A 21,059-nucleotide genomic window follows, 5' to 3' on the forward strand; every position below is an offset into this window, starting at 1 on the left:
ATTCGACTAAACTAATCAATTTGAACTAATTAAGCTAATATTTAATACTTAAACTAACAGAACAAAACAACAATCAAACTAAAATTAAACTAAACTAAAGAAAATCAAATCAGTGTTAAAATTAAACAAAACCACAACTAATCAGAAATTTAAGAGACTTATTCATTGTTTTAATCAGAAGAAGAAGAAGCGAAGAACATAGAAAGATAACAAAAAACGAGGACTCACGGCTTGACTCGAACTCTTTGATTCAAAATTCGAGTGCTCTTGATGATATTTGAACCTCGCCAAGGGTCGATTCTTCACAAGGAGAATAGGGAGACTGTGTATTACCAATTTGGTAAATTTTAGAGAAATTAGGGTTTCCGGCCAACCTGTGATGTAATATTCGAGACGTTTCACTGATATTTGAGGGAAAATGGTTGTGGATTTGAGTTGAGGGAGTTGAGGAGAGTCAATGGTGTAAATTTGGTCGGATTTGTCGAGTTTGCATTTTGGCCGGAAAAGCTTCGATCCAATATTTGACGAGATGGGGTGGGATTCGAAGGAAACATAGGGTGGATTTGTCAAGAGGAGGAAAAGGCCGGGGAACAAGTGGTGTTATTTTGGGTGGGAACGGAGTGGTTACCGTAGTCGCCGCCGGCGAACTTGACGGAGCGTATAGAGGCGGCGTCTCTAGGGTTTGGGTAGGGGTGAGTTCTGAGAGGCGAGATAGGGGGGTGAAGGGGTTCGGACAGTCTTATACTAATAAGACCCCACTTCTCCACCGTTGGATTGATCAACCTCGACGACCTGGATTGATCGACGCCAAACGACATCGTTTCGCTAAGGGAAGGGCAGGCCGGGTTGAGACGGGGTGTGGGCCTGGTCTAGGGTGTGTTTGGTCCGATTGGCTTGCGTATTTGGCCCAATTCCGGATAGTTTCTTTTCCTCTTTTTCTTTTTTTTAATTGTTTTTCTTTTATGTCCTTTATTTATTTTTGTATTTCATTTTGTATTTTTGTATTTTTCTGATTTTGTAAAAATGCAAAAGTAAAATAGAGTCCTAGTATATTTCAAAGTTAAACTAATTAACTCCTAAAATTGTTTAAAATTTATTTCATGACAATTTCAACAATTAACAAAAAATGCAAAAGTGGACTATTTTTGTTATTTTCTTTATATTTTGTTCCAAAACAAACTATCCCCTAATCAATCCTAAAATATGAAGTTAAATCCTAAATGCAAATGCCAAATATATTTTTTTTTGTATTTTCATATGAATTAAAATGCACAAAAAATGCAAACAATTAACAGAAAATGACACAAAATTCACAAAATTGTAAAATAATGAAAAAGATCATTTTGTTTGAATTTTGGGAATAATTCATATATAGGGCAAACTCACGTGCTCACAGCCATGATTAATGCAAATGCAAGTTTTTCTAACTGAGGATACCTCATTTCTGCATATAACAAAGATTTACTTACGTAATAGATAGGTAATTGTTTACCTTGCTCTTCTCGGACCAAAATAGTACTTACCACCACCTCCGAAACAGCAAGGTATAGGAGTAGCTTTTCCCCAACCTTTGGTTTTGCCAATAGAGGCGGATTTGATAAATACGTTTTCAAATTCCTAAGTGCTTGTTGGCATTCCTCATTCCATTCAAAATGATCCTGCTTTTTAAGAGCTGAGAAGAATTTAAAACACTTCTTTGATGATTTAGAGATGAATCTTCCCAAAGCCGCAATTCTCCCTGTTAACCTTTGAACTTCTTTTTTGTTTGTAAGTATATCAGGGATTTCTTCAATGGCTTTAATCTGTGTAGGATTCACTTCAATTCCACGGTTAGAAACGAGAAAACCCAAAAACTTGCCTGATGCAACGCCAAATGCACATTTTTCGGGATTTAACTTCATATTATATTTACGCATAATTGAAAATGTGTTAGACAAGTGTGATATGTGATTTTTTGAGTGCTGAGTTTTAACAAGCATATCATCTATATATACCTCCATTGTCTTTCCTAAATATTCCTGAAACATTTTGGTAACTAACCTCTGGTACGTTGCACCTGCATTCTTTAGACCAAAGGGCATTACTTTATAACAATAAGTCCCCCTGTCTGTTATGAATGAAGTTTTTCCTTCATCTGCCGGATCCATTTTAATTTGATTATATCCTGAATATGCATCTAGAAAACTTAACAATTCATGACCTGCAGTTGCATCAATCAATTGATCTATGTGTGGTAGTGGAAAAGAATCTTTAGGGCGGACTTTGTTAAGATCTGTATAATCCACACAAACCCGCCACTTACCATTTTTCTTTGGAACCACAACAGTATTAGCTAACCAGTTAGGATACTTTACCTCTCGAATGGAACCAATTTTTAGCAATTTTTGGACTTCTTCTTGAATCACCTGATTCTTGAAAATTCCCTGTTTTCTTTTCTTTTGCTTCACAGGAGGATATGACGGATCTTCATTTAGTTTATGAGTCATCACCTCCGGTGGTATTTCTGTCATGTCGGAGTGGGACCAAGCAAAGCAGTCCATGTTAGTTTTCAAAAATTCGATTAACTTACCTTTCATTCCTTGGTCAAGATTAGCCCCGACATAGACTTTTTTATCAGGCCACTGAGCAAACAACACGACAGGTTCTAATTCCTCTATCGTTGTTTTGATGTCTTCATTCTCTTCTGGTTCTTGAATGGTATCAGGTCTTGAGTCTACATCTGTTCACACTTGTTCAGTTGAGGTCTGTGTTGTGGTGTCCTCAACTGCCTTCTGTGATTGCTATTTGCCTTAATTTCTCGTGCTTGTATCTGCAACAGAATTAATAGCCCTGGATATATGTTGATCTCCACGAATTTGACAAATTCCCCATGGCGATGGGAATTTGATAACTTGATGCAAGGTTAAAGGAACAGCATCTATTTCATGGATCCATGGTCTCCCCAGAATCATGTTGTAAGCCATCTCCATGTCTACTACCTGGAACTTTGTATCTTTGATGACCCCTTCAGCAAAAGTGGTGAGTGTTACTTCTCCTTTTGTGACGACACTGGAATTATCAAATCCAGATAGAGTATGCGCCTTTGGTATTATTTTCTCTTCAACTTGCATCTCACGTAATACTCTTAGCAAAATAATGTTCACGGAACTACCTGGATCAATTAAAACTCGTTTCACATTAGTATCAAAAACAATTAGAGATATTACCAGTGCATCGTTATGAGGGGTTAATACGCCGTCAGCATCTGCATCATTGAATGTAATATTGTCTTCTTCTAGAACCTGCCGCACCCGTTTCCCTTGGGTAATAGTTACTTTGGAAACTTTGTTGGCTGCAGTATATGATACACCATTGATGCCTTCACCCCCACTTATAACATTAACAGTTCTTTTGGGAGAGGGGGGGACTTTTGAGGCTCCTGCCTGTTTTTCATATAAGCTTGCTTGCCTTTCTCACTGAATAACTCGGTGAGATATCCTTGTTTTAATAAATGATCAACCTCACTTTGTAAAAATCTACAATCTGTTGTTTTATGTCCATGGTCATTATGGAACTCACACCAATGGTTAGGGTTGCGCCTGTTTGGATTCGACCTCATTTCCTTTGGCCATCGAACCTTATTTCCCATACTTCTCAAAACGGCTACGAGCTCAGAAGTGCTGACGTTAAAGTTGTAACCTCCAAACCTCGCTTTTAAACTTCTATCATTGTCCCATGACTCATAATGGTGTCGCTCGTTCCTGAATCTCGATGAGGAACCTGCTTCTTTGTTCCTTGGCTTGCGAACGTGCCTTTGGTTGTCCTGTTTTGATAGTGAGTCTTTTCCCGCAGGTCCCATATAAGGCTCGTACCTATTTTTACCGGACCTTTTGTCGGTCTCTGCCCTTCTCGGGCATATATTTTCTTCTTTTTGAGATCGTGGCACAATATCTTCCTCAATCCTCAACTTCGTACTATACCTGTTGTAAACATCATTCCACGTTGTAGCTGAGAATTCACGAAGGCATTCCTTGAGCCTCCTCGTAGCTTCCGAACTTTTTTCATTCAAATTTCTTGTAAAGGCTATAGCTGCCCAGTGTGCTTTGAAAATATCCTCCATTCTTTTTTCCACTTTTTGAGCTCCCGAGTGTGCTTTGATGAAAGAATCTACAAGCTCAGCAAAAGAATTTATAGAATTTTCAGGTAAAAGAGAATACCATGTTAGTGCTCCTTTGATGAGTGTTTCACCAAATTTCTTGACTAGAACCGATTCAATCGCCTGCTTAGTCAAATCGTTGCCCTTTACACCCGTTGTGAAGGCAGTCACGTGGTCTCGTGGGTCTGTTGTTCCATCATACTTTGGAATATCAGGCATTTTCACTTTTTTGGGATTAAGAGCGGAGCAGCACTTGGATTCCAAGGTTGTTGTGAATACCTATCCATGTCTACCCCCTTGATTATAGGTGGCACCCCAGGTATTTGCTCTATGCATTCACTTTGCTCCTTAAGCTGTTTCTGCAAGGTTAGTATTAAAGTTTGCAAATCAGAATTAATTGCATTACCTGGTTCTCCCTCATGTGAGTTATTGGGGGTTCCACCACTGCCTGAGTTAACGAGCCCTGAACGAGGGTTTTCTATAGTGTTATTATTTGGAGTAGGTGCGGGTGTTGCAACAAGTAACTGGTTAACAAGTGCTGCAATGGCTCTGTTGACCTGAGCAGTAATTAATTTCTGCAAAGCTTCATCAGCGGCTTCCATGTTTTGAAATTGAGCATACTCGTTTGTTTGAGATTCATCAGGATAACCCTCGCGAGATTGTCGTGGAGAATCTTGCGGAGCAGGAACTTGAATGTTGATATTTTGTGGATCCCCCTGACTTTGTTGGTTCTCTTGGTTTCCTTGGGTATTGACATCGTTAGTTGACATAGTTGATGCAACAAGGAAGGCTAGGTGAAAAGAAAATAGATTATCAGATTCCCGGTAACGGAACCAATTTGTTTAACCAAAAAATAGAATTTTAGTCAAAGCTAGAATTTAGAAAAACACGGGTTACTGATAATCGAAAGAATGTAGAAATTGGCTTTCAACAATAACAAGATGAGCAGAAGAAAGCAAAGTAAATCAGTATATTCCAATAGTTTTCCCTGTCCTTACAAATGTTCAGCATTCTCCCTTTTATAATGGTTTTTGAGATATGTTTATTGCCTTTGTCTTAATAAGGCAATTATGAGCAATAAATGACAATAAAAGAAACGTTACTCAATCATTTACATTAAATACAAATTCTCTAACGTATTCAGTATTTAATGTATGTTAAATACTCAATTTGGACTCTCATGCGCTGTCAGATTCATTTCCTTGATTCTTCTTGATCTTTGAGCTTTAAATGATTTAAATAGGTACAGGCGCCAAACTATTTGAATAACTGCTCGTGCCTCTTTCATCACCTTCTCTCGTATCTGTTGTTGCTCGTGCCTCTTGGCTAATTATAACTCTTTGACCATTTGACTAATTCACGTGTCATGACACGTCACCTCCAATATGCAAACTTTAATTTTACCTAATACATATACATGCTTATATGTATTAAAAATTATGGTGTTGCAATGTCATGGTTTGTTATTGTTTACCCTAAAATCCGAGTAACAATTAAATTTTATGTTGTGGTTTTAAGGATATGTGACTTAGTTCAATACCAATTGATAAACAAGGAATTAGATAGATAAATTAGAGAATAAAATAAGTCAAACTAGTGTACAAGCTAAATCACAACCTCGACCTCTGGCAGTCTTGAGGTGGGTTAGTAAGAATAGCAAATTATAAGGCAGTTCTGATAAACAGTAAGCAAAAAATGATGAATGTACATTCTATTGTCAATGAACTGTCTCTTACAAATGAATGGGCTCCCCTTTATATAATAGGGGAGTCCTAAATAAGGTACACTTCTAATTATAATAGGTAATCATATTGGACAGCTGTCTAACCGCCAAGGACCAATCCGTTCTGAAATTTACGTTGTGATCTTCGGGCCATTGTGGGAATCTTGCTTTTTCTGTTACTAAATCATAACGGTATTATCTCGAAGTGGGCCTTCTTCTGACCTCGGCACATGATATCTACCCTGACCTCGATATTGGAAAGGAGCCTCGACCCCGAGCTCGGCGTCCTGGCCTCTCGACGTGGTATCACTTTTTCCATCGAAGAACAAAATCGGGTAGCCCCGATTTCCACTGTATACAGATAGTCCCCTCGTTTCTTAGAATAAAATGATAAGAAATGACTTGAACCTCGATTTTCCGATGGCCCTGATGATGACGTCATCCCCGTGATGTAAGTACTCGAGGTGACCAAAACGTCCCGTCGGTTCGTTTCCCCAAAACATTAAATGCTTGCCAGTGGCGGTCGACCACTAGCGCCGCCAAACCATCACCATGTATCTATAAATACAGGGCTTCTATTTGAATCAAAGACTTTGCTTCCGCCTTCAAACTTTCTTGATCTCTTCCTCACTTCATCTTTCTTTTTCACTACCTGTTGATCCAACCCTTTTAGCACCAAAAAATATCAAACTCCCCCTCTTTCCACTTCCTCCCACCTAAATCAATGGCGAAAACCTCCAAAACTATTCCTCAAAAGGAGAAAGCTTCCTCATCTTCTTCCCGGCCGGCCGGTGATAAAGCGCCGACCCTTCATGAAATTGTTCCCAGCCCCTGTGTCACAAGAAACGACTTCAAAATCGAAAATCCCTCATCGATCCCAGGCCGATGTAAGCACGTATCGAGATATATTTGCTCGATAGCGGAGAAACACCTCAAGGCCATGAAGAGAGATGGGAAACGAGGTCGTGGTACAGATCCCCACCTTCGATGAGAGTATTACCACTCATGCGGAGGGGTTCCTAAGTGTCTACACTTACCCCTTCACACTAGGTCCCATTGATCCAGTTGTCATCGATTTTTGCAAGAGGTACCAGGTCACTCTCGGCCAGATCCACCCTTCTTTCTAGCGCATAGTGATCATGCTCCATTTCTTCTCTAGCAAGGCAGAGGGGCTAGAGTTCACCCTCAACCATCTCATTCGATTATATCAACCTCAGCTTTTTCGAGGGTTTATCAAGCTCAAATACCGAGCAACCAAGGCCTTTTTTTATAGCAACGATGAGGAAAAAGATCGGGGATGGATGAGCCGGTTCGTGCGAGTGAGGACCTACGACATCATCCTAGAGGAAAAAATGTCGTTCCCAGAGAAGTGGAACCCTGAACGTAAGTGAAGTTTTTACCCATTAGCCTTAGTACTCCATTTTTGTATTGTGTGATGCCTTTGTTCATTTCACAGCGGTCGCTTGGATGCCTCATGCGATTACCGACCTCGAAGACTGGGTTCGAAAACTAGCCTCGATCTCCTCTTATAATGAGCACCACTGGCGTGACTTGGCGAAGGGCAGATGAAAAGCCAAACATCATGGTAAGTTCATCTTGTAAGCTTTTGACGCCTTCCTCTTTATCGGGGATGTCTCTTTACTCATACTTGATTCTTATTTATGCAGTTATTGGAGATGTTTCTAAAATGAGGCCGGTGCTGCCTGGGGAAGACACTGAGTCCCTGATTCTGAAATCGGGGAAAGATAATAAGAGGAAAAGGGTTTCGAAGCCCGAAGACCCCCAAAATAAAAAGGCTCCGGCTTGAAGATGCAGCAAGAATCTCATTCCTATGGATATAAATCGGTCCACCAGCTGAATGATGAATAAGAAGAAGAATAAGAGGGTGAAAACTCGGCACTGGTGGTTCGAGTCAAGAAGTCGGTTGAAGCTTCCAAGCCCTCCGAGCCGGAGACCCCACCCTATGATGAGGATGATTCGAAGAAAGATGTGGGCAAAACCCCTGAATCGCCTGAGGTCGAGATTGTTCCTCGGACATCAACAAGTACCCTAGGACTAAACAGAGCGCCCCGAGTGATTTGCTTAGGGCCATGATAATGGGTCAATCTCTATCTCTACCGGCTTATTCCAAGAAGGCCATAAGGGAGGCTCGGGCTCTGCAGATGCCTGACTTAGGTGGAGTCCCAAGTGAAGAGGATCCCTTCAGGGATTGATTTACCAGGGTCGATGATACCATCGATCTCAACGATGCATCTACCCTTTTCGAAGAGGCTCAACGTATTTTATCTCGAGTAAGCATTAATTTCTACCGTTGAAATTTTCTTTTCCTTCTTCTCCCTTTACCCTAACTTGTATCTTTCTTTCTGTGCAAGATTTCACTAAGTTTAGGGCCTACGTGAGACAATGCGAGGCCGAGCTCTAGAAGACGTCGGATGAAAGGAACATTTTGAAGCTCCTTTGCAGTCAAAAGGAGGAGGAGCTCAGGGACTTTCCGGCAGACTTGGCCAAGGTTCGTAAGGATGAGGCCGATCTAGACAAGCAGGTGACTGTCATTTTGAAAGAGTATGGTCTACTCGACCCTAATGTGGAGGCTAATACTTCAGTATCTCAACTGCAGCAAAAACTGGAGAGGATCGAGCTGCTTCAAGGAAGGTCAATCAGATCAAGGCCGACTGCGATCGGTGGAAGGCGAACATGAACCGCCTTGCTGCGGAGAAAGAGGATACTTTGGACAAACTGGCATTGGCCGAGGCTCGACTTGGGGAGCTAAAGAGAAAAGTTCAGCCTAGGCCAAAAGGATCGACGAGCTCGAGGACAAGCTTGCTGAGGTTAGGAAGTCGAAGATCGTAGCTGACAAAACCATAGACGTATACTTGACCGATGCTGAGGCTGCTTAAATGCAGTCAAGGGAGGCTTCCGATCGAGAGCAATGGAGCAATGATATGGCCAAGTGCCAATCCCGGAGGGAGACGCTAGAGGAAATCCATGCTCGAGGTTACGACTTCTTCGAAGAGATAGCTCAAGCTAAGGCGCTTGAGACTGATGCTAGATTTCTCGTCTCCTCCTCCAACGATGATGATGATGAAGGTATCCAAGGCAGGTCTGATAATGACGATGAGTCCGAAGAATCAGCTGCTCCCGAGGGAGAAACCAGCCCCGGGCATAGTTAGGATTTTTTCCTTTTCTTTTTGTAAGATCTCTGTTGGTCTCTTGTACATATATTTTTTCAAATATATATAAAAGAAAATTTCTCTTAAATGCCTTCCTGATCTTTATAAATATGTGTTTTGCCTTGTAAAATTTTAGCACAATCTTATTCTTTGAATGTTGTATTCGAGACTTTGTCTCGGGCGGCTTCCTCGAAGTTACCATGGTCGAGTTCGAATAAGGTTCGAACTTTGAGGCATAGACCCTTAAGGGTTTGTGTCGGATAATGGTAAGTCCCCGAGCCATAATCAAGTTATTATTTATTTGGGCTCGAGATAATCGAACCCTTGGGTTCGGATTGAGTGAGAACAAGATCTCGAACTCTAAGTGTATTGGCCCTTTAGCTCTTTTAGATCGGGCCGTTATGGCCTCTATAAGTTGGCTATTATTTCCCTCTTTTGGCTTAAAATACTTAGTGAAAATTTCTTTATGCCTTAGCATATATTTTTTACCCATTGGGTTTTCTGAGGGTTCGATGTCGATTAAAACCCTTCTGCTTTTTGTGCCTTAGTACGTTTGTGTTAAGATAATTTTGATACCTCTTAAGGTTTTTCAAGGGCCTATTTTATTGAGGTCCTTTATCACTTGCCGATGGTAGCCTTTTTTAACTGGTTTTTTAAAGAGATCGAAGGCCTATTTTGATGCGAGGTTTGGACGTCTCCGAGCCGCATTAATTTGGTCGTAGCCTTTGGGTATGCCTCTTGGGCTTATTCCTTAATAACACTTTGAACTTGTTTGAGATGTTAGTCCCCGAGAAAGATGGCCTTGGCCTATAGATCGAGGGGTGCCTCTTTGGGGTCTTATGAATTCGAGTTTAGATAACTCTAATATGTTGATTCTCGATGACAGTCCCCGAGTGTTCGAGGTATATTTGTGCTTGGCCCTTGAGCCATTTCTCACAAAATCGTAAGTATGGAGCTCATATAGTGGCAAATTTTCTTTGAGACACAAAGTGTTTAATATAGAAAGAATGCTTCTTTAAATAATGCATACATGTTTTTCCATCGGGGCTTGACTAATCTATATGGACATGGTTCACTCGACCGTTTGGCCCATTACAAGGTTTCACTATCAAGGCCCTTTGACATGAAGTATTTTTCTCAAAAATATAACCTCCGAGGGTGATGCCTCTCAGTATTCGAGGTTAATTGAAAAGAAGCCTTGGATACTATTGAATTTTACTCAGGTAGCACATAATTGTTGCCTCGTTAAAAACCTCACCGGAAAAACCCATTCGGGATAAAAACCGATCTGAGGGAAAAAGAGTGCAACGCGTGCTTTAAAACCTAAGATCTTCGTGTTGAAGAGTTTTCTCGACGCCTCGATCGGACACCTGCAATAAGTTAGTATCAAATACAAATGGAAAAGGGAGAAAGTCATACCTCAACAATAATATCATTTGAGTAGTGTTACATTCCAATTGTTTGGCAATTGTTCGCCCTCCATTGTGCCGAGTTTGTAAGATCCCTTTCTGATGACACCGAGGACTCGATATGGTCCGTCCCAATTTTGGCCTAGTTTCCCTTTGTTTGGGTCCCAAGTATTGTGGGTGACTTTCCTTAGACCTAAGTCCCGATCCCGAAGTGGCAAAAGTTGGCTCTTCTATTATAATATCTCTTGATTCTTTGCTTTTGTGCATCCATCCGAACAAGCACAACTTCTCGTTTTTCATCCAATAGTTCGAGGCTAGTATTCATAGCCTCGTGATTTGATTCCTCCGTTGCATGTTGAAATCTGGCGTTAGGTTCCCTGACCTCGATTGGAATTAAGGCCTCGGAGCCATATACTAAGGATAACGGGGTTGCCCCCGTGCTGGACTTCGATGTTGTTCGATACGCCCAAAGAACTTCGGGTAGAACTTCTCTCCACTTCCTCTTAGCATCGCTCAACCTTTTCTTAAGTTTTGAACGATACTCTTGTTCATCGATTTGGCATGTCCATTTCTGCTTGGGTGATACAGCGTCGATAATATCCTTTTTAATTTTATGTTCTTCGAGGAACTCTGTTACCTTGCTGCCGATGAATTGCTTTCCGTTGTCGCATACAATTTCAGCAGGTATCCCGAATCGACCCACGATGTGGTCCCAAATGAAGTTTATAACCTCTTTTTCTCTGATCTTCTTGTAGGCCTGTGCTTCCACCCATTTAGAAAAGTAGTCAGTCATAAATAAAATGAATTTAGCTTTACCTGGGGCTATTGGCAGAGGGACGACGATATCCATCCCCCACTTCATGAATGGCCATGGGGATAGGACTGAATGAAGTTGCTCTCCAGGCTGATGGATCATGGGTGCAAAACTTTGACATTTACCACATTTTCAAACAAACTCTTTAGTGTCTTTTTCCATGCTATCCCAGTAGCACCCTGCTCTAATGATTTTGCGAGTCAAAGATTTGGCACCGAAGTAGTTCCCATAAGTGCCTTCGTGGACCTCTCATAAAACATAATCGGTGTCCCCCGGCCCTAAATATACTGCCAATGGTCTATTGAACGTCCTTCTGTATAATGTTCTATCTTTATCCAATGTGAATCGGGCAGCTTTGGTTCGTAGGGCCCTCGACTCTTTAGGGTCCTATTGGAGCTTTTCGTTATTTAAATATTCAATATATTTATTCCTCCAATCCCAGGTTAAGCTTGTAGAGTTTATCTCGTCATGACCTTCCTTGACCACAGATCTCGATAATTGGACGACAATCCCCGGGATAATATCGTCTTCCTAGACTGATGATCCTAAATTTGCAAGTGCATCGGCCTCACTGTTTTGTTCTCGAGGTACGTGATCTAGAGTCCACTCTTTGAAGGTGCAAAGTTACCTGTAGCTTGTCCAAATACCTTTGCATTCTATCCTCTCGAACTTCGAAGCTTTTGTTTACTTGGTTCACCACCAATAAAGAGTCACACTTGGCTTCAATGACTTCCACCCCCAAGCTTTTATCTAGCTCGAGACCTGCAATCATGGCCTCGTACTCGGCCTCATTGTTAGTCTACCTAGAAGTTTTGATGGATTGCCTAATAGTGCTACCTATGGGTGGCTTCAAAATGATGCCTAGCCCGGACCTTTCACATTAGAAGCATCATCTGTGAAAAGGGTCCATACCCCCGATGATGTGCCCGATTTAACAAGAGTTCCTTTTCAACTTCGGGCATAAGGGTTGGCGTGAAATCGGCCATGAAGTCCGCTAAAATTTGAGACTTGATAGTCATTCGAGGTTGATACTTGATATCGTACCCACTGAGTTTGACGGACCATTTGGCCAATTGACCCGAAAGTTCAGGTTTGTGCAAAATATTACGAAGTGGTAAGTGGTTAACACACATATGGGGTGACATTAAAAGTATGATTTTAACTTTCTAGAAGCGCTTATTAGTGCAAGTGCTAATTTCTCTAAGTGTGGATATCTAGTTTCTGCTTCCCTAAGGTTCGACTTAAATAGTAAACGGTAAATTGCGTACCTTGGTCTTCTCGAACCAGGACACCACTCACCACAATTTCTGACACCGCCAAGTACAAGTAAAGTTTCTCATTTGCCTTCGGTGTGTGAAGCAATGGTGGGCTCGATAGATATCGCTTTAATTCCTCTAATGCTTGTTGACACTCCGGGGTCTAGGTGAAATCGTTCTTCTTATTGAGTAAAGAGAAAAATCTGTGGCTTCGATCCAATGACCTCGAGATAAATCGGCCTAAAGCATTTATCTGCCCAGTTAGCCTCTACATGGCTTTCACGCTGTCCACGACGATGATGTATTCGATGGCCTTGATTTTATCGAGGTTGATCTCGATCCCCCGATTTGATACCATGAAGCCTAGGAACTTGCCCGAGCCGACCCCGAAAGCACATTTCTCGGGGTTGAGTTTCATGTTGTATTTTCTCAAAAATCTCGAACGTTGTCTGCAAATGAGCCAAATGGTCCTTTGCGCGCAGGGACTTAACTAGCATGTCATTAATATAAACTTCCATTGACTTACTTGTTTGCTCTTCGAACGTCTTATTCACTAGGAGTTGGTAAGTAGCTCCTGCATTTTTTAGCCCGAATGGCATTACATTGTAACAATATGTTCCATACTTGTTGATAAATGAGGTCTTCTCCTAGTCTTTCGGGTTCATTCGAATTTGATTGTACCCGGAATAGGCATCAAGAAAGGTAAGAATCTCATGGCTAGCCGTGGCATCGATCATACGATCGATGTTATGCAGTGGAAAAGAGTCTTTAGGGCATGCCTTGTTCGAATCCTTGTAATCTACACACATTCTAAGTTTGTTCCATTTTTTAGGAACTACAACTACATTGGCTAACCATTCGGGGTATTTTACCTCCCGAATGGATCCTATTTTGAGAAGTTTAGTTACCTCGTCCTTTATGAATGCATGCTTTACCTCGGACTGGGGCCTTCTCTTTTGTTTCACCGGTTTGAACTTAGGGTCAAGGCTTAGCCGATGTGTCATTATCTCCGGTGGGATCCATGTCATGTCTAAATGGGACCAAGCAAAACAATCCATGTTATCGATAAAAAATTGAATAAGCTTTTTCTTGAGTTCGGGGGTTAACCCCGTTCCCAGATATACCTTTCGCTCGGGCAGGTACTTGATCAATATAACCAGTTGCAGCTCCTCGACAGTTGATTTGATAGCGTCAGAGTCTTCGGGAACAATAAAGGTTCAAGGGGTCAGAAAATCCTCCTCCTCTTCTTCTTCTATCTCCTACTTTCCCGATTCGATCGAGGCTGGTGGCTGTGATTGCTATTTGGTTTCCTGTTTACCTTTGATGCTTGACCTTTCCGGAGTTGATAATGTCGATATCGGTATTACCTCATCAACTGCAAACATTTCCTTTGCTGCATGCTGCTCCCCTTACACTATTTTCACACTGTCCGATGTCGAAAATTTCATCATTTGGTGGAGAGTTGAAGGAACAGCCCTCGTGTTATGAATTCAGGGCCTTCGAGTAGGGCATTGTACCTCATGTCGCCCTCGATCACGTAGAATTTGGTATCTTGAATAGTTCCAGCCACATTCACTGGTAGAGTAATCTCCCATTTAGTTGTTTCACTGGCCAAGTTGAATCCGTTTAAGACCCGAGTTGCGGGCACAATTTGATCCTGTAGGCCGAGCTGCTCCACGACCCTCGATCGGATAATATTCTCCGAGCTACCTGGATCAACTAAAACATGCTTAACTTGTACTTTATTTAATAAGATAGAAATTACCAGAGCGTCGCTGTGTGGTTGAGAAATGCCTTCTGCTTCTTCATCGTTGAATGATAAGGAGCCCTCGGGCACGTTATCCCGGGTCTATTTCTCCCTAGTAATCGACACCTTAGTGCGCTTGAACACGGGCCCTTGTGGAATATCGACTCCGCCGACGATCATATGAATGACATGTTGAGGTTCCTCCTATTCAATTTTCCTGTTGGCGTCTCTGTCTCTGAAATGATTCTTGACTCGATCGCTGAGGAACTCTCGAAGGTGGCCCTCGTTGAATAGTCGGGCTATGTCCTCACTTAATTGCCTGCAATCCTCGGTCTTATGACCATGCGTGCCATGATATTTTCACATCAAATTTGGGTTTCTTTGAGAAGGATCGGTTTGTATGGGTCTGGGACATTTAGTATCCTTGATCCTTCCGATTGCCGATACAATTCCTGATGCGTCGATGCTAAAGTTATACTCTGATAGCCGAGGTGCCTCCACGCAATTGGCATGCTTATCAAAACCAATTTTGCTCATAAGTCCCCAAGAATTTTGTCCTCGATCGTTTCTTCGATCATTCGGGGAGGGATTGCATCCCGAGCCATTGTTCCTTTGATCTGCGGTATATGGTTGATATCATTCCATGTTCGACCTTGATTCCCTGTCGGTGTCCCTTGGGTTTTAACTACCGATTGGTTATCCTCGGCCCGAAGGGGCTCCTAATTGGTCATCCTTGGCCCTAATCTTTGATTGATATTGATTGTGCACATCTGCCCAAGTTACAGCTGGATACTCGACCAAATTTTGCTTCAATTGTCGTGATGCTATCGAACTCCGCTCGTTCAACCCCTGGGTGAAAACTTGAATGGTCCAATCATCTGTGACCGGCGGCAGCTCCATGCGTTCCATTTGAAATCGGGATACGAACTCCCTCAGCATTTCGTTATCCCTTTGTCTTATCGTGAAAATTTCCGATTTTCTTGTTGCGACCTTTATGGCCCCGGTATGTGCCTTCACAAAAGAATTTGCTAACATGACAAATGATTCGATGGAATTCGGTATCAAGTTGTGATGCCAAATCATTGCTCCCTTTGATAGAGTTTGCCCAAATTTTTTCAACAAAACGGACTCGATCTCATCGTCTTCTAAGTCATTTTCCTTTATTCCGCACGTGTATGAAGTGATGTATTCATTAGGATCGGTGGTCCCATTGTATTTAGGTATATCCGTCATACGAAACTTCTTAGGAATAGGCTTCGGAGCTGCACTCTGAGGAAAAGGCTTCTGTACGAACTTTTTCGAATCCAAACCCTTTAGGATCGGGGGTGCCCCCTGTATCCGATCAACTCGGGAGTTGTATTTTTCCACTTTTTTATCATTATCTTCGATTTTCTTCTCTCCAGACTCAATTCTTTTTGTGAGTTCCTCGAGCTTTTTCATAATTGTAGGATCAATCCCTGATCCGTTTCCATTCGACCTCTCTGGCACTGGCTCGGTACGACGAGTGACTTCCGGCTCAACCACACTCGGAGTTCTATGCTGACTTTGAAGCTGAGCAATAGCGGCATATTGAGCCTGTAGCATCTCGAATATTACCTGGAGACTAACTCCCCCGTCTCATTTGCCCTGTGTTCCTTGGCCACCAGATCGGCCTTCCCTGCGCACACTCCCTCCAGGGTCCACGCCTAAGTCCACATTCAAAGCAGTGTGCGAACTGACATCGACTGGATCGGCAACTGGCACTCCCCCAGGGTTAATAGGTGGCACCCCGGCTTCTGGAGCAATTATCTTATCGTTTTCCCCGTGAAATTCAAGACAATCATCACCATGTACGGGTGCGTTTTGTGAGTTTGACATGTTTTAACCTGAGAACAAAAATTCTTGACAAGAACAAGTGTGAAAATAACGTATGTTATTAGAATCAGCACTGAAACAATCACTATTATCCTTTACCCCACGGTGGACGCCAAATTGTTTACCTTAAAATCCGAGTAATAATTAAATTTTATGTTGTGATAAGGATATGTGACTTAGTCCAATACCAATTGATATAAAGGAATTAGATAGATAAATTAGAGAATGAAATAAGTCAAACCAGTGTGCAAGCTAAATCTCGACCTCGACCTCTGGCAGTCTCGAGGTGGTTAGTAAGAACAACAAATTATAAGGCAATTCTGATGAACAGGAAGCAAAAAATGATGATTGTATATTCTCTTGTCAATGAACTGTCTCGTACAAATGAATGAGCTTCCCTTTATATAATAGGGGAGTCCTAAATAAGGTACACTTCTAATTATAGTAGGGAATCATATTTGACAGCTGTCTAACCGCCAAGGACCAATCCGTTCCGGAATTTACGCCGTGATCTTCGGGCCATTGCGGGAATTTCGCTTTTTCTGTTACTAAATCATAGCGGTATTATCTCGAAGTGGGCCTTCTTCCGACCTCGGCACATGATATCGACCCCGACCTCGATATTGGAAAGGAGCCTCGACCCCGAGCTCGGCGTCCTGGCCTCTCGACGTGGTATCACTTTTTCCATTGAAGAACGAAATCGGGTAACCCCGATTTCCATCGTATACAATTATGATAAGAATAGTATTTTTCCTAATACATATATTATTAGGTTGAAAAATACTACCAGACAAGAGATTGATAATACCAAAGCTAATACATATATTATTTTTCCTAATACATCCTACCAAACCATCCTTAGAACTATGTGGATGTATATGGCTTGACGAGGTACTTTGCTGATGTGAGCATAACACAGTCGATCTCAAATTAACTTAAACAAAAAAATTGTGGTAAATTGGTTGCTAGTGTAGAATAATTTAAGTATGATCTATTGAATAATCAAAGAAGAACAAAATAATTACAGAGTAGAGTATTCATATAACTGATACCAACTATTTTAGACTCGAATCAAAATTATGACTGATTGATAAGAGAATCACGGTAAACTCTAAAATATTGTAGAATATAAAGATAAAATATTTTAATGTATTTTTATTTTTATTTTTGGAAAATGAGCTGACGAGTAATAATTGGCTGTTTGATTAAAAAAAAGAAAATCCAAGTGACAAGGTTTGAGAAGAATGTGTCATAGACAAACACATGAAAGTACATGCAATACCAGGCTGTAGAAAATAAAAAACTATGGTCCTAAAATAAGATGAGAGATGGGAAAAGGATAGAAGTGTGTTCAAACTTTGAAATATGACCTCAATTTCAGTATTCAGGAATTACAAATGCATAAGGTCAATTTATTTATTGGTATACATTATCTGTATAAATTACAACTCATACACGATACAAATTTGTCCATATCCAAACAAACAAGCCAAGTTACCATTTCTTTGAAGATAAATAAAAATAAAATTTCCTCCCTTTAGGGGTGTGGGGGTGGGGATGGGGTGGGTGTTTAGTTAGCGTGTGAATTTTTGCTTCAAAGGATTGTCCAAGTTAACATGTTGCTTTCTTACCTACCACTAAATACTATCCAAAACGTCTACTGGGCCTTATTTGTTTTTAGTAAGATTAAGATTAATACACATCTAAATATTAATATGTGTATTAAGATTAAAATATTTAAATTTAAATACGCATCTGAATATTAAAATATTATATTAAGATCTGAATACTGAATAATTAAGTCTGTTTGTTTTTTAAGGTATAAAACTTGTCTTTATTTAAAAATTAATAAGTCTAACTTCAAATCAAATAGTTCTAATTAATCTAATACTTGATCGTGGATACTAGCTAGTAGTGATTAATGATGGTTGTTGATGGTGGCGGTAGCTGATAATTATGGTGGATGATAATAATAGTTAATAGTGATGGTGACTGATAGCAATGATCAGCGATATAATGTGGTCCATGGCTGGTGGTGGTGATTGTCGCCAATAATTGGTGGTTATTGTGGTAATGGTGGTTGGTGGTGATAATTGTAAATGGTGGCTAGTGATGGTGATGACTAACTATTGTGATTGGTGACGGTGGTGCTTGTAGCTGAGGTTGGTGGTAGTGTATAATAGTGGGGGACATTGATAGCAGTGGTGATGATGATTAATGATGAAAGTGTAGGAGTAATAGTGAAATATTATTTTTACATAAATTTTTAAATGTATAAAATCTTAATGATATTAAGACTCTATTATATATCTTAATCATGATGATCTATTCAGACTCGTTAAGCGGTTGTAAAATTGAAAAAGCAAACAAACTTGATGGTTAAGATCTGAATGATTAAGATTCAGAAGTAAAAAACATACTTAATGACTGAGATCTAGATGATTAATATTCAGACCTCCATTAAGTACAAACAAACGAGGCCATAATATATCTCTCTTTCTAATACAAATTAGAAACGGTGCCAAAATTTAAAATTTATGCGTTAAGAACTTGCCATTGAACATATAACTTATTTATTAGTAATTTTATAATGAAATATTTATGAATTTTCTAATACAAACTTACATAGTTTTCTCATTTATTTCCATGTTAACACAAAAGTTTATTTACAAAAACAAGAAGCAAAAGCAACTAAACCAAAATTATGAACATGTTAATTAGTGCATTTCTAACATGCAATATATGTTAATAATATCCTTTTCTTTTATATGGCTTTTGGTGAAAAGCAAATCAAAGTCATAAAGCAAAAGGTTTCTATCTACATGAAAGAGAGAAAGGTGAATAACATTATATTAATCAAAGAAAAATAAATTAATTAGGTGAGATTCCACAGTACAAATCCAAAACTCATCAAGTTTAAAATTACAAACTAATCCCTCGGACTGATATTCCATTCAAAAATCCAAAGGATTATGCAAAATCTAAGGAAAGAAATGTGAATATGCAACACAATCTTACATTACATTAGATCCTCTGAATTGAAGTCACAGCTAAAAGATAACCATCAAAACTAGAGGATCAATCCACCCTATAATAACTTACAAAAATTAACCCATTAATCCAATTTAAAAAATAAAAAATAAAAATAAAAGGGCAACCGGCGTACAAATATCCCGCATTCACACAGGGTTAGGGTAAGAGCCGACAACCTACCTTAACGCAAACATAAACGACTTGATTCTAAAGCTCGAACCTGTAACCTATAGGTCACAAAGAGACAATGTTACCGTTGCTCCAGCTAATTAATCAAGATTAACTAATCTTCAAAACCAGTTTGTTTCCAAATAGCATTTCTTACCCTACTCAAATCTCTTCCTTTAAGTGTTCTTCCAATACCTTCATGTACTGAAAATGAAGCAACTCTTGTTCTTGCTAAATATTCATGTGGTGGAATTCCAATTTCATCAAAATCCTCAACAACATTATAATTATCATCAATTTCTTTCGGACAACTCCTGTACTCATCACCTAAGATTTTCGACCAATCTGGTATATTCACTGGCAGTGATGTTGACGAAATTGCCCTTGATCTTTCACTCTTTTTCCCTGGTTTTTTCAAGAATCTTGAATTGGGTATTGATATTTTGGCTTCAGAATTATGAACAACATTTTCGTTTGAACTAGTGTTGTTACACCATATTTCAGCTTCATCAAATTCGAACTGAAGGCTACTAGAGGGGAGAGGGGTAATTCTGTCTTTTCGTTCGAGAAAGAGGAAGTTTTTTCTCGTTGCCATTGGGATAAAGGAAATGAATATTGAGAGAGGAGTTGTAGAAGAAGAAGACTGTTGTTTGTTATTTGTTAGGTTTGTAATAGTTAAACTGTGTGTTTTGATTGAAGTAAGGGATATATATATAAATAATTGAGTTGTATTGGATAAGTTCTATTTCAACCATTTTTATTTGCTTGTTTTGGATTTTGTACTATAGTAACTAGCTAAGACTTTACCATCATTAGTACACATTGGAAAAAATAATTTTTACTTTTTTATTTTGGATTATCATGGTTAAGACTTAGGACCACGGCTTCTAACTCACAAATACGTGTATGTATGTAATTATATTTAGTTAATTGTTAAATAATGTGCATTTATGATAAGTTCAACTTCTTTATCACAAAACAATAATGAAGTGACTCGCTACACCTATTTACTAAGGATCTAAGTTACATAAATTGGGATATGATCAAATCAGCACTAACGCACCAATCCCATCAGAAAGAACCATCAATGAATGAGACTGTTTTTCTCTTAATCAAAGGTCTCAGGTTCAAATTATGTGTATGGAAAAATCCTTAGAAAGAAGTATTTTTTCTCAAATGGGGCCATATGCGGTACGAATTCAGATATAGTCGAACTCCAATGCGGATACCGAACACCAAATGTGAAACCAAAAAAAAGTAATATAAAGTGAACATAAAAATAGACTTGTATTGTTAAAGATAGAGTACTTCCTTTGTTTCTTTTTATTAGTTCTCTATCGATTAGGCACGCCTCTCAAAAACTTATTTATTAATTAAGAGTTTATTTTATTAAATTATCCTTGTTAATAGTTATTAAAGTTGTAACTCTAATAAAATTGAGGAGTATGGGTACTTAATACTAAGGGTATACTGAAAGAAAACAATTAAGCTGTATTATTTTGTTAAAGTGGACAAGTAAAAAAAAATATTTATAAGGGATTAGTAAAAGAGAATGGAGAAAGTATGTAAGTAGCATGTTACTAAGCATTTTTATTAAGTTATTATTAGTTAATGCTCAAAAATATTTTTAAGTCTTTTCTTACACTGCATAAAAACTATTAGTAATTAATTTCCTTGCTTAGACGGTATATTTGACTTGGTGTGATAGACTTTATCGATAAAGTAAGTTGAATGCAGGTTAGCTTGAAAA

At 39.6% G+C, this 21,059-nt stretch overlaps 1 protein-coding gene across 1 annotated transcript; it reads right to left on the reverse strand.

Moving 5' to 3' along the window:
- Positions 1-18,940: 18,940 nt before the first annotated feature.
- Positions 18,941-20,004, reverse strand: LOC107828809 (protein S40-4-like). The gene has a single exon (XM_075223588.1). The coding sequence runs from the start codon at positions 19,902-19,904 to the stop codon at positions 19,425-19,427; it is 480 nt and encodes a 159-aa protein (XP_075079689.1). The 5' UTR covers positions 19,905-20,004; the 3' UTR covers positions 18,941-19,424.
- Between the last annotated feature and the right edge of the window lie 1,055 nt (positions 20,005-21,059).

The sequence above is a fragment of the Nicotiana tabacum genome, chromosome 10 (genome assembly GCF_000715075.1).
Source record: "Nicotiana tabacum cultivar K326 chromosome 10, ASM71507v2, whole genome shotgun sequence".
NCBI classification, from domain to species: Eukaryota; Viridiplantae; Streptophyta; class Magnoliopsida; order Solanales; family Solanaceae; genus Nicotiana; species Nicotiana tabacum.